The 13,123-nt window shown below is 47.2% G+C and overlaps 1 protein-coding gene across 14 annotated transcripts in view; it reads left to right on the top strand.

Annotated features, from left to right (window-relative positions):
* The window catches only part of ZNF385A (zinc finger protein 385A), a 201,975-nt gene that overhangs the window by 159,043 nt on the left and 29,809 nt on the right, over window positions 1-13,123 (top strand). For all 14 annotated transcript variants that reach the window (XM_083427683.1, XM_083427680.1, XM_083427678.1 and 11 more), the window contains 2 exons: window positions 1,585-1,695; window positions 5,783-5,948. In XM_083427683.1, the coding sequence (XP_083283809.1) occupies window positions 1,585-1,695; window positions 5,783-5,948 (277 nt within the window). The remainder of the gene's footprint in view (window positions 1-1,584; window positions 1,696-5,782; window positions 5,949-13,123) is intronic.

Genomic DNA, 13,123 nt, shown 5'->3' with positions numbered 1-13,123 from the left:
CAGGCTACGGACTCCACCAGCAGCCATCTTTTTAAAGTCACAGGAACCCTAAAACTGTGTGCAGTTTTGCTTAAGTGCCGGTCACCTTGCAGTACACACATTCCTGTTTAACGTAACTGTGACAAAGTGCAGTTAACCGCCTAGTGTCACCATCCATTTGCATGAAGATGAAACTTAAAATGTGCCATGCTTTGTTCTCAATTTTCAGTTGGATCTCTGGGTTGCTTTTGTCCTATAATCAGCAATAGCAAATGAGAGAAATTGAGATGTCTTGAGTTACAGGGTAAATAAAGGATAAGAGGAAGAAGTGAAAATTATCAAATACAAGCGGGGAAGGGGGGAGGGTGTTGTCCAGTTGGGGATTCTCAAGAAAAGGGCAATATAATACAGATTTCCACAGCTGGTATAATATGTAAATCTAGGTCATCATGGAAATAGGTCATAGGTGTCCCTAGTGAGATTTCCGCATCCTGGTGGGGTTCCCCCTCCTCCCCGCTCTTGGTCCTCCCCCCACAACTATGCCAAACCATTATTTATTTGGGCTTCTGTCCCAGCAGGGGCAGACTTTTGTAATATGGCACCCTGAGCAACGACAAAATCCCCCGCTCCCCCAATATTTCAAACTTTGAGTAGGTACTCATATAAATATATGTTGCTGCTGCTGCTGCTGCTGCTGTTGTTGTTGTTGTTGTTGTTGTTGTTGTGTGCCCCCTCAGCTCAGCACCATTTTCTGGGGGAACTGCCTGCAACACCCTAAATCCGGCACTGATCCCAGATGTGAGGGCCTCATTCTGAGGGCCTCATTCTGTTTTGGGGAGCCTTCTGGGGGGGTCATTGCCTCCAGAGGCAAAAGCTGGCAAGCAACAAATTTCCATTTTTTCCTTTGTTCTGCACACACCCCTCTGTAGCCTCCATCCATGCAAGCGGGGATAGATCCTAGCCAGGCAAAAACACCCAAGGAAAGTTTGACGCAGGCCCCGTGAGGGGAGAGGCTGGGGAGAGTCCTTAGGCCGGATATAGGCCTGGGGCCAAATGCATGCCCCCCCAGGCCAGATGTTCCTTACTTACCCTTGCCTTATCTCTTTGTTCTTGGAGACTGTCCAGTGCTTGTTCTGCTTCCCCTTCCCTTAGTTCCTGGGATTATCACATACATAGAACCTCTGTGTAAACGGTGCGAATGGGGGTGGGGAGCAATTTGCTCAATTCTCTCAGCTCCGTGGCAGCCCAAGACATTTCATTGCCTAATGCAGAAAATCCAAATTCTCTGCCCGCAGCAGTGATGGGGGAGGGAAAGCTAACCATAGTCAAATGTAGCCTTCAGTTTTAATTCTGAAATCTTGGCCACCTCTTCCAGCCCAAGCTAGGGCTTATTCCCACCCCACTGGAACTTGTTGATTTACAGACCAGCTCATCACTGGGTGTCTGGCTCAGAAGCCTCAAAAGTAGCTGCCATAGCTTGACAGGGTTACGTGGTTTTACCTTCAGTTAGATCAGTTGGTAGGAAGTTGGCCTTGTAGGCGTAGCAGGCTATATTCGCTGACCACCATTTCTTCCCTCTCCTTCCTCCTTGTTTTCCTCTGGCAGATGGACCCAGTGCAGAAAGCAGTGATCAACCACACCTTTGGGGTACCCATAGCCAAGGCCAAGCGCCCAATCATCTCTTGCAACGTCTGCCAGATCCGCTTCAATTCTGAGGTGAGTCTTGGAGGGTCTGGCGACCCCAGGTCCCAGCCCTTCTCTTCATAGCTTTTTCATGCTGTGCGGCCCGTGGTGGTGGGTCTCAGAGAGCAGCAGTGGGCTGTTGAGGGACAGGAGAAGTTCAAATCCCATTGAAGATGCATTGAGAGACATTGCTCAGGTCACATCCCACTCACGCAAGCCAGGGACTCAACGAGGCTCAGGGAAATGGCATGTGGTTTAAGAAATCTGGAATGTGGGGGATCTCTGTAGGGCTGGTTTCAGAGATGATGGTGATGTCATAAGAAGAACCCAGGCCAGAGGTCAATTTAGGCCAGCCTCCTGATCTCACAATGGCCAACCCGTTGTCCCCATGGGAAACCAGCAATGAGGACCTGAGCACAACAGGCCTCTCCCCTCCTGCGATTACCAGAAACTGGTATTCAGAGGCATACTACCTGTGACAGTGGAGGCGGAACATAGTCATCCTATCGATTGCTTTAGCCTCTATGAAATGGTAAGCCTTACGCTCCGTATCTGAACCGTAAGACGCAAAGATCAAGTTGGTTACTGCCCAGCCTCTTGTCCCAAGGTGAGATTTTCTACTGTAGAATGAAGAAAGCAACAAAGTACATCACTTCATGAACCTGCAGGTTGATGCGTATGAACACAAGGAGTTGCTGGCCCATCTAATCCAGTGCTGTCCTAACTGGCAGTCAATCTTCAAGGTCTCCAGCAAAGATCTTTTCCATGCCTATTACTGGTGATGCCTGGGAATGTGCCTAGGCAGTTCTACATGTAGCGCATGGCCCCTCCACAGGGGATGTGAGCAGGTTAGCCAAGGTGCTTTTGAAAGGAAAATACAAACAGCTATCCTGTTAGACCCGAGAAGCCATTTAATTCAAGGTCAGGTCATGTAAATTCAAGATCCGAGGAAGGCTGCTGTCTTGGAAGCGAGGGCCGTTGACATCAGTGAGGCCTGCTTCTGAAGAAACCTGCTTAGGTTCACACTGTAAGGATGAAACTAGATACAACCTGCAGTGTGATGTCATTTCCCTTGTGCCAGGGAGTAGAGTAGTAGACTTTATTTGCGTAGCCGACAGGCCATAGCATCAAAGGGCAAACACCAACAGAAATACATTACAGATATAGTTACCATAAAATCTTGTGACCTATTAAAACCCTAGGTAAATTAATAATCTCAGTACTTAAAACTTGGCAGAAGTAATAAAATAATAATAATAAAACATAATGATAATAATCATAAGATCCTAGGGAAAGTGGGGAAAGACTTTAAAATTTCTTCTCACTTTTTCATGGAAGTATGAAAAGCAAAAAGACCGTTAATCTACTATTACACACTTTAAAAAAAAATGTTACCCAGGAAATACGCCATCTAGGATAGCAGAAGTGTTGCTTGGCTATAAAAACAATGGAAAGAAAGAAATTAGAAAGGATAATGAGAGGAAATAGGTAATTAAAGCGTCTTCAGCACTCCCCCTTCCCCCAAGAAAAGGGGAGAGAGAGCGCAATTAAGAGAGGCTATTCAAGGAGCAATTAAGAGGCTATTTATTGCTAATCCCCCAGCTGCAATCACAAGCAGGCAATAAAACGGACAGGACCTGTAAACATTCATTAAACCTGGAAACCCTTAAAGGTGCTTTGCTTGTCCGCATGGCACAGGGCTGGTGCTGCAGCATTTGTGTTCCAGAATCGCCCACAAATTGGGTGTGCGAAGCTCATGGGAGGATTGCACAGGAAACAATGTGGCTTAACAAAAGTAGACAACCCACATAAACAAAGGCTGGCCATTCCAAAGAGAGAGGCTAGTACTGTATGTGGAAGTCACATATATTTATGCATAGAGCTTCCTGGTGTTCTTGGTCACCCTGGATCAGTCAGGTGTGAGCTTTTAACATGCTCAGGAAAGGTTATGGCAGTGGTAGGCAACATGGCAGCCTTCAGACGTAGCTGGCTTGCAGTTCCCATCAGCCCCAGCCCATGTGGCCGACGGTTAAAATAAAAATTTGGTTGGTGAGGAGCAAGTGGATAGAGAAAGTTTTTTCTCCCTTTCATAGAACTCAGGGACATTCAGCGAAGCTGAAGGTTTAGGATAGGACAAAATTCGTTCCAGAGGTCTGTTCTTAACCTGAAACTGTTCTTAACCTGAGGTACCACTTTAGCTAATGGGGCCTCCCGCTGCTGCCGCGCCGCCAGAGCACAATTTCTATTCTCATCCTGAAGCAAAGTTCTTAACCCAAGGTACTATTTCTGGGTTAGCGGAGTCTGTAACCTGAAGCGTATGTAACCTGAAGCGTATGTAACCCGAGGTACCACTGTACTTCTTTCCCTCTGGATTTTGCTCCCACAAAAAGTAGTGATGGCTTCAAATGAGGATTAGACACCTTCATGGAGGAATAAGGTTATCAATGGCTACCTTCACTGTCAGAGGCAATATGCCTCTTCAGCGACTTGTTTGAAACCATAGGAAGGGAAAGATCTGCCAAAAAAGCTGAAAAACATCTTCATGTATGTGAAAACAGCCGCGAGAGTTTTAATAACACAAGGATGGAAGAGTGAAGAAACCCCAACTAAAGAATCATGGCAAGAAAAATTGATGGACTATGCAGAACTGGTAAAAGTGACATACAAGCTACGGGACAACGATAACTGTGACTTTAAAGATGAATGGGAACCCTTTACAAAGTATCTGAAGACACAACAAAGTGAACTGGACTCCTTGGCTGGTTTTGAATAAACATTCACAAACTTGTTATTGATAATAATCAGCTAAATAGTTTGAGGATCGATACAACTGTGTAACATGCAGACAACAGCATTTTTAGAGAAATCAAAGACTGAAACTGAGGGAAGTTGGGGGTGGGGGGGTTCTGTGGGGGGAGGGAGGGGGAGGGAAGAAAAATGGGGGGGAATAAGGATGATATATTTCTGGATAATATGTTTTGTTTTAATTCTGAATAAAAAATTACCATATTTTTTGCACCATAACACTCACTTTTTTCCTCCTAGAAAGTAAGGGGAAATGTCTGTGTGTGTTATGGAGCGAATGCCTACGGATGGCGGGGGGATCTGCTGCAATCGTGAGCAGAGGATCCATGGTTCCCCTTCCTTCCCTCCTCCGTGGCTCGCTTTGAAACAGCAAAGCGGGAGAAGAGCCGCTGAGTTGGGAGGAGAGAGGGACAGAGAGCCTGCTTGCTTTAAAGGAGCAAAGCGGGAGAGGAGAGGAGCCGCTTACACTAGTGTAAGCGGCTCCTGTCCGGTTGGCTGCTTTAAAGCAAGCAGGCTCTCTGTCCCTCTCTCCTCCCCACTCACCTGGCTAAATAGCAGCAAAGTTTTTCAGCAAGCCAGGGAGGAGGGAGAGAAGCAGAGCCTGCTTGCTTTAAAGGAGCAAAGCGGGAGAGGAGAGGAGCCTTCTCCTCTTATACCCCTCTTCCACGTTATTAACAGCATCCTTCTCCACCCACCCCACGCGTGTTCCTTGTCCCTTGAGTGCTTTTCCTTCCCTCCCCACTTAAAACGTGGTTACAAAGCACAGATCTACATGGATCCTTAGGATTTTTGCATTGGGCTACCCCAAACTCACCGTCAGATCACATGTCTGTGGCCACTGCATGAACCACAAAAATCATACATCCACTGTTTTGTTTAGAATATTCTTTTTCTTGTTTTCCTCCTCTAAAAACTATGTGTGTGTTATGGTCGGGTGCGTGTTATAGAGCGAAAAATACGGGTATTAAAAAAAAAGACACCACAGGAGAGGAAAGAGCTCTTGGGTCCTGGTTACGGGCTTCTCACAACCATCTGGTTGGCCCGATAATGCTCTTACAGTTGAGGATGAGGAGAGATGTAGTGCAACATCTGAAGGCACAAGCTTGACTACCCCTGAGCTCCAGACTTACAGCACGATGTGATCTGGCGTCAGTTTTAGCTGAACAGTATTCCTAAGAGGACAGGTTTGTGGCAGGGGTGAGGGGCTGTGGCTTCACGCTGAGCAGTACTGACAGCTGGCTAGGTTGAAGAGGCAGCACCAGAAGTATGCAGGCATAGGCCTGTGGTTTGCTTACGTTCTTTCTCCTTTCCACAGAGCCAAGCCGAAGCACACTACAAGGGGAACCGCCATGCCCGGCGAGTAAAGGGAATTGAGGCCGCCAGGACGCGGCAGAAGGAATCGGGAGCCCGCGAGGGTGACAAACCGGGGCCTGTGGGCAGTCCGTCCTCCAGCATTGGGGAGAGCGACTCTGACCGCACAGGTACCGAATTTCCCATTCTGGTCTTGCCCTAGAGCCTGAGGAATGTTTGTTTGTGCAGTGTTTGAAGTGCTATGTATTCCCAGAAGAAGGTGACTGGGCTTTGTGAGCTCCCTGTGGCCCAATTTGCACCAGAGCTTAGTTCCAGAACTTGTCACCCCAAGTCTAGGACCCGTTTCCATACAAGAACTCTGCCCTGAAACACAGGAAGTAAAACTGAAGAGCAGTCACATGTATTTTCTTGGCTGTTTTTTTTAAAACAACAACAACAACAAATGAATAGCTCAGTGGTCAAATAGCTCAGCTGGTTAGAGCAGGCTTCCTTAACCTCAGCCCTCCAGGTGTTTTGAGACTACAATTCCCATCATCCTTGACCACTGGTCCTGCTAGCTAGGGATCATGGGAGTTGTAGGCCAAAAACATCTGGAGGGCCGAGGTTGAGGAAGCCTGCGTTAGAGCATGGTGCCGATTACACCAAGGTTGCAGGTTTGATCCCTGTATGGGACAACTGCATATTCTGGCATTGCAGGGAGTTGGACTAGAATGATGATCTAGGATTCTATGAATTCTATGGGGGGGGGGAAACTTGCCCTTCATTCCCAGTAGGAGAGTGTGTTGCTCTCTCCACATGCCCTGCAGGATTTTGCAGCCTTTTCCTTCCCGCAGTGCAGCCAGGCAGGTGTGGCAAATATTGACAATGCTGGCTAAGGAAGAAATACAGGGCCCTGGGCATTGCCTGTATCCCGCCTCAATTACAGGGTTCAATAAGACATTAGCCGTATTCTGCATCAATTATAGGGTCAAGGGCGAAACCTTTGCTCGGGGGGGGGGGAGGTCTGGCTCTCACATCCTGCCTTTGACATCTTGCCTATCCTCAGTGCTGGGAACTTGAGCTGACTTGTCAGCACTGGTGACGGAGGAGCAAGCGGGTAATTAAATCGCATCTAATTAAACATTGATCACGGCTCTGATGGCCGGTGGAAATGGAGCTGGGGCTGTAGCCAAGTGACTCGCCTGGGGAACTCTGCCTCCCAGCTGTAGAGAAGGGTGCCAAATAACTACTAAACCCATTCCCCCAGCCCCACGGCACACCCCACACACAACCTCAGATGAGATGGGTTGACGCCCTCCTCCCTGCTGTGCCGCTGCCAAGTACAATAGCTAATCTGAGAACTTTTGTGTGCTTTAAGGAAGGAGGAAGAACAAAGAGCAGGGGTCTAGTAGATGCCTTGGGGATGCTGGTAAACTGGGAGGGAGCGCAGGTAAAAAACAGAAGCCATCTTGCCTGTAGCAGGAAGGCTAAAGACAAGAGGAGGGGTTGTCATCCCAGCAAGAGGCTTTTGTTCTTATGGCAGGATCTAACCCAGGGCTGAAATGAGAACTTTCTCTGCCCTATCACTACACTTTATCCCAGGGATGGGGAACCAATACTCCCCATATGTTGTTGGACTCCAAGTCCCACCAGCCCCAGGCAGCTTGGCCCAGTGGGCAAGGATGACGGGAGCTGGGAGTTCAGCAACATCAAGAGTGTCAAAGGTACCCCCCCTCTTGGATCCTTTGATACAACATCAAATGCCCTGCAGTACCTTAAAAAATAGGGACGCGGGTGGCGCTGTGTGTTAAACCACAGAGCCTAGGACTTGCCAATCAGAAGGTCAGCGATTCGAATCCCCGCAACGGGGTGAGCTCCCGTTGCTCAGTCCCTGCTCCTGCCAACCTAGCAGTTCGAAAGCACATGAAAGTGCAAGTAGATAAATAGGTACCGCTCCGGCGGAAAGGTAAACGGCGTTTCCGTGCACTGCTCTGGTTCACCAGAAGCGGCTTAGTCATGCTGGCCACATGACCCGGAAGCTGTACGCCGGCTCCCTTGGCCAATAAAGTGAGATGAGCGCTGCAACCCCAGAGTCGTCCGCGACTGGACCTAATGGTCAGGGGTCCCTTTACCTTTACCTTTTGCCTTAAAAGCCAGGAGCTTAACAGACAAGAAGAAACTGTGAAGATGTTCTTCTGGGTGTGTGTTGTGGGTGCTGTATAAATAAAATTCATAGCCTCAGCGCCTCTCTGCTAGGTATCTGTAAACCCATGCATGCCTGCATCTGGGAGTGTGCAGAGTCTATATTTTGCAAGGTGATTTTAAAAGGCGACGAAGGAACACGTTCTGCAAACAGGCACAATGCATGACTCAACCAAGTGAAATTAACGTTCATTTAGAAATTGACAAGCCCATAAATGTAGATAGGCCCCAGACATAACCAACCCTCTCAGGCTGATGTTCAATCTGCATTACATGTGAGGGTAATTACTGTTTGCAACCACTTAACCAGCCATGTCGCCATTCAAACCCAAAGAAATTATGTCTATATAATGAAATGGTGTCAGATAAGGACATGGTCTGAGGGCACAAGAGGCAAACGCCTTGCTAATGCTAAGCAAGCACAGGCCTCCTCATTGGTGCCTGGATGGGAGACCATCTGGAAGCTCCCTGTAGGCAACTTTTGAGTTCTGTGATAGAAGAAAGGTGGAAAATAAATCTACACATTAAATAAAATAAAGCGTCCTATCAGTCCATGGACTCCAGTTCAGCAGGCTGGCACTCTGTTGATCTTGAGCAGAGAAGGAAGCAGTATGTGAAAATTGCCAAGCTGGCTTCTTTTAAAGAAAATGTATTTCAAACTTTAGGTCACATCCACACCATACATTTAAAGCTTGATTAACAGTCATTGAGAAACCCGGGAACTGTAGTTTGTTTAGGGTGCTGGGAATTAGTCACACCAACAGGGTAAAGAACAGCTTCTATTCGTGGGCTGTTAGGCTGCTGAATGAAAAGATAACAACAGGGCAACCGACTTTCAGGTTTGGTGGGTGTGCGTCAGTAAAGGAGGGGAATTAAGACTAAGAGAGCTGAGTGGGGGGTGCTCATGTAATCCCACTGTATACAAGTTGTACAAGTGACAATAAAGTACTTCAATTCTAGCTCACCCTTAACAAACCAAAGTTCCCAGGATTCTTGGGGGCAAGCCAGGCCTGCTAAAGTGGTTTAAGAGTGCTTTAAACATGTGGTATGAATGTGACCTCATATTCTGCCTTTTAGCCTAGAAACAGGTGAAGGATTAGCCCAGAATAAATTCTGTATGGCAGGAGCTAGGCCTAGAATATGTTGAGCCATGCCTTTGAGCATGCACAGAAAAAGCATCTCTGATTGCCATGCAATTGATGGCAGCCTCGGGGCTAGCCCCCAGATTTTGCCTTCACCACTGGTGACGTAACAGCACCCTCCATGGCCCCTGATGGAAACAGGCTAGTTTAGGGGGCTCAGGGCAAGTTGCTGTCCCTTCCCCAGCCCTGGGTATTCTGTTGCCTGAAGCAGCCACCTCTGTTTACCTAATGATAGGGCTGGCGCTGCCAGAATATTTTGAACAAAATGGCCTAGGTTGCCAGATTAGAGGATTAAAGCCCCTTTTAGAAATTTAGTCACTATATGGTTTGATTTGCATGCATTACCTCACGTTGCTCCACATTCTTCCCTCCCCTCATCCGCCTTCCCCAATGGCTCAGACCAAAAAATGATGAAAACACACAAAACAAAAACTAGGGGGAAACAAGAGTATTAGCACCACATGAAACAACCAACTGGAATCAGCTGGGGGCCAGAAATGCATGTGTAAACAAGATTGTTGTTGTTGTTTTGCCGAACTCCTGAACACCACCCGCGGGTGAGCTCAGCAAGCTCCCTTGGGAAGCAGATTCCTCAAAGAATTTATTGTCTCTGGATGCTTCAAAAATAAAAAAATCTCAATACTTTAAAATTCTTTAAAAATATATCTTAAAAGCAAACATTGGAGGGGAAAGTTTTTTAAAAGATTGATTTTTGACATTGTGTGCAATTCTAGTTCACCTCTGCCGCAGGTGGCTTTTGCCTATATACAGCACACAGCCCTAGACTATATGGGAAGGGCTCCTAGCTGAGTTTTACATGTAGAAGGTCCCAGGCTGTATCCTTGGCATCCTCAGCTAAAACGGATCAGGCCATAGGTGATGGGAAAGACCTCTCTCTGCCCAACACCCTGGGAAGCTGCTGCCAGTCAGAGAAAATATGCTCTGCTTCCTAATCTGTTGTTTGTGGTGACATTGTGGCTCCACAACTGGCGTGGGAAATCCATTTTGCCCATGGGTTTCTTCCAGCTCTGCAATTCTATAAGTCCATGAAGCTAGGTGGACAAATAGCTTGCTCTGATATAAAGCAGGTTCCTTTGTTTCTGATGCTAAGAGTAAAATAAGTACCTTTTCATCCCAGGTCCTGATACCAATTCTTGGGGACTCCTGTTCTCTCCATTCAGACAACTGTCCATTTAGTCCTACTCTTAACCAATTCCTAATCCCCAAGAGGACTTCAGAGCCCATCAAATCCACTCTTTAAAACTGACTTAAACACACACACAAACACCTATTTAATGTTAGCTTTTGCTGTTGTTTCCCCGTCTTGTAAGGTGTGTCTGAACTCTGTAGGGCTCCATCAGCCTGTTGCTGGACATTTTCTCAAGGTCTAGCAAATGCTTGGCACAGATGCTGTTGTCTTGAGACATAGAAATTATAGGAATAATTACTCAAAGCTGCTGGGATCTTGCCACCAATGACCTCAGAGCTATATTTTTGGGCTTCCCTCCCCTCTCCTGAGCAAGACCCTGTTGCTTTTACTCAGGATTTGGGCTGAGAGGAAGAGGTAGGGGATTATGAGAAGTGCATCTAGGTGACTCACCAGAGAAGGGTGTAACTTACAACAACACAGAGCGCTCAGTGCTGCCTGCATGCTCTCCATGTGTGTCTTCTGGCTGGTGGTGTTGTCATAACAATCCCAGGCAGGATTCCAAAGCCATGTTCTCACCGGGGGCTCTTGTTCAAGACCTTTCCCTCCGGCTCCATCCCAGGGGAGCCCAGGTGCTGCATTCAAGTTGTGCAGGTCTTATTCTCCCACTTGGCTCAGCTGGTGTGTGCTTTAGACTGAGCCTGGCTTTAAACAAAATTAAAAGCTGCAGAATCTTCTATAAAGCAAGCACATCCCCGCTAGTCCCTATGCCCTGCGGCAAAGCCTAAATGCAGGAAGAGTCCAGGCAGAACAAAAGAAATCCTCTTTCATGCAGTGCCTGGTTGAACTATGGAGGCAGTGACCTAACTTAGATGACTTTAAAAGAGGATTAGGCAAATTGATGGGGGGGATGTGTCTATCAATTGCTGCTAGCCACAATGGCTATGTTTGCAGGGAATCACAAATTGGGAGAGTATGGTTAGTCCGGCTCATGTTTTTCCCATAGCCTTCTGGTGGGCAACTGTGAGAAAAGGATGATGGACTAGATGGGCTACTTACTGGCCTGATCCTGCAGCGCTTTTCTTCTGTTCTTTCAAATCATTTCAATACTTGCATTTTCAACAGTTTACCCCAGCTTCGATTTCCCTCCTCTTGTTTTGTTTCTGGATTGCAAGCCCCTTTAGGGAGGAGCCCCCTCCTCTGTGAACCACGATATACGTGGATGGTGCTGCTGTATAGATAACATTCACAGACCTGGTGCCTCTCTGCTAGGTATCGGCAAACCCTTCTTTGGGAGATTACAGAGGCAACACATTTATTGATCCTGTGTGTCAACCCATTTTTCCTGAAAGACTTGACGCCTTCACTCTGTAGGAAAAAAGCTTTGGGGTTTATGGTTGCTGTGAAACACAGACTCTCATATAGACTCATCAGTTTGGAAGGAACCTCAAAGGTCGTCCAGCTCAACCTCCTGACAATCCGGAATATCTACTGTCACAGCATGTCTCCTAGGTGGTCATCTAGCTTCAGTTAAAAACCTTTAAGGAGAGAGAGAGGCCATCACTTTCTGAGGCAGCCTTCTCTATTGTCTGGCAGTATGAACATAAGCGGAGCCTTGCCAGGATCAGGCCAGTCTAGTCCAATCTCCTGTTCTTGCGGTGGCCAAGCAGATGCCTATGGGAAGCCTGCAAAGCAGGATCTGACCACTACAGCCCTCTCTCCACTTGTGATTAATCATAGAAGTATTTGCAGTACTAGGGACATGGGTGGTGCTGCGGGTTAAACTACAGAGCTTAGGACTTGCCGATCAGAAGGTCGGCGGTTCAAATCCCCACAACGGGGTGAGCTCCCATAGCTCGTTCCTTGCTCCTGCCAACCTAGCAGTTCGAAAGCACGTCAAAGTGCAAGTAGATAAATAGGTACTGCTCCGGCAGGAAGGTAAACGGCATTTCCGTGCGCTGCTCTGGTTCACCAGAAGCGGCTTGGTCATGCTGGCCACATGACCTGGAAGCTCCCTCGGCCAATAAAGCGAGATGAGTGCCCCAACCCCAGAGTCGGTCACGACTGGACCTAATGGTCAGGGGTCCCTTTACCTTTACCTTTATTTGCAGTACTGAGAAAGAAGAAGAGCCAAACAGAAACCAAAATGGTCACATAGGAACCAGTATGGCCAGGCAGATAGGGGGTCCAATCCAGCTTAAGTTGTGTGTAAGGCTGGGGTCCTTTTAATTATTACTGGGAGTAAGAATTGAACAAAGTGGGGTTGAGTACTGAGGATTGATTGAAGACCCATTGATTGAATCCAGAGGAATAAAGATAGCTCAGCTAACTTAAATCAGACTGCCTTCAGAGGGAATTAATCACAGCAATGTGTAGCAGGATTGGGTCAACAGGTTTGCCACCTTCTTAAGTGCCTTTAACAGCAACCTGCCATACAGAAATTACGCAGCTGAAGCTTTCACTGTCACTTCCGTTTCTATGCTTGGAAATCTCTCCATGCTTAATTTTCAGAGTCTTGGGTTGCTGTTAGGGGCATAGGCCAATGAAACGGCTGTAACCCCCAGTGAGACTTCAGCCAGGTAAAGTTCAAGCCTGTGTTTCATGGCATAGATGAAAGCAAATTTGTCAGCTACCCACCCACCCCTCTTTTGGCAACGTTTCTGTTCCTGGTAGCTAAATTTTGGCCTGTTGTTCAGATGTTTAAACTCAAGCTCGGAACTAAGAGAAAGTTGAAAAGTAACACTGAATTTTGACGATGAAAGGTAGAGGCACTGAACAAAACTGGCAACCTTTGGTGCTGCATGTTATCTTGGTTTCTGTCTGTCACAGAGGAGGAGCAGTGAACAGCTTTGCCAGTATGATTATGCAGATGGAA

Source organism: Podarcis tiliguerta (genome assembly GCF_965153285.1).
Source record: "Podarcis tiliguerta genome assembly, chromosome: 2".
Classification (NCBI taxonomy): Eukaryota; Metazoa; Chordata; class Lepidosauria; order Squamata; family Lacertidae; genus Podarcis; species Podarcis tiliguerta.
The sequence above is the reverse complement of the archived record's forward strand: the minus strand, read 5'-3'. Positions and strand labels throughout refer to the sequence as shown.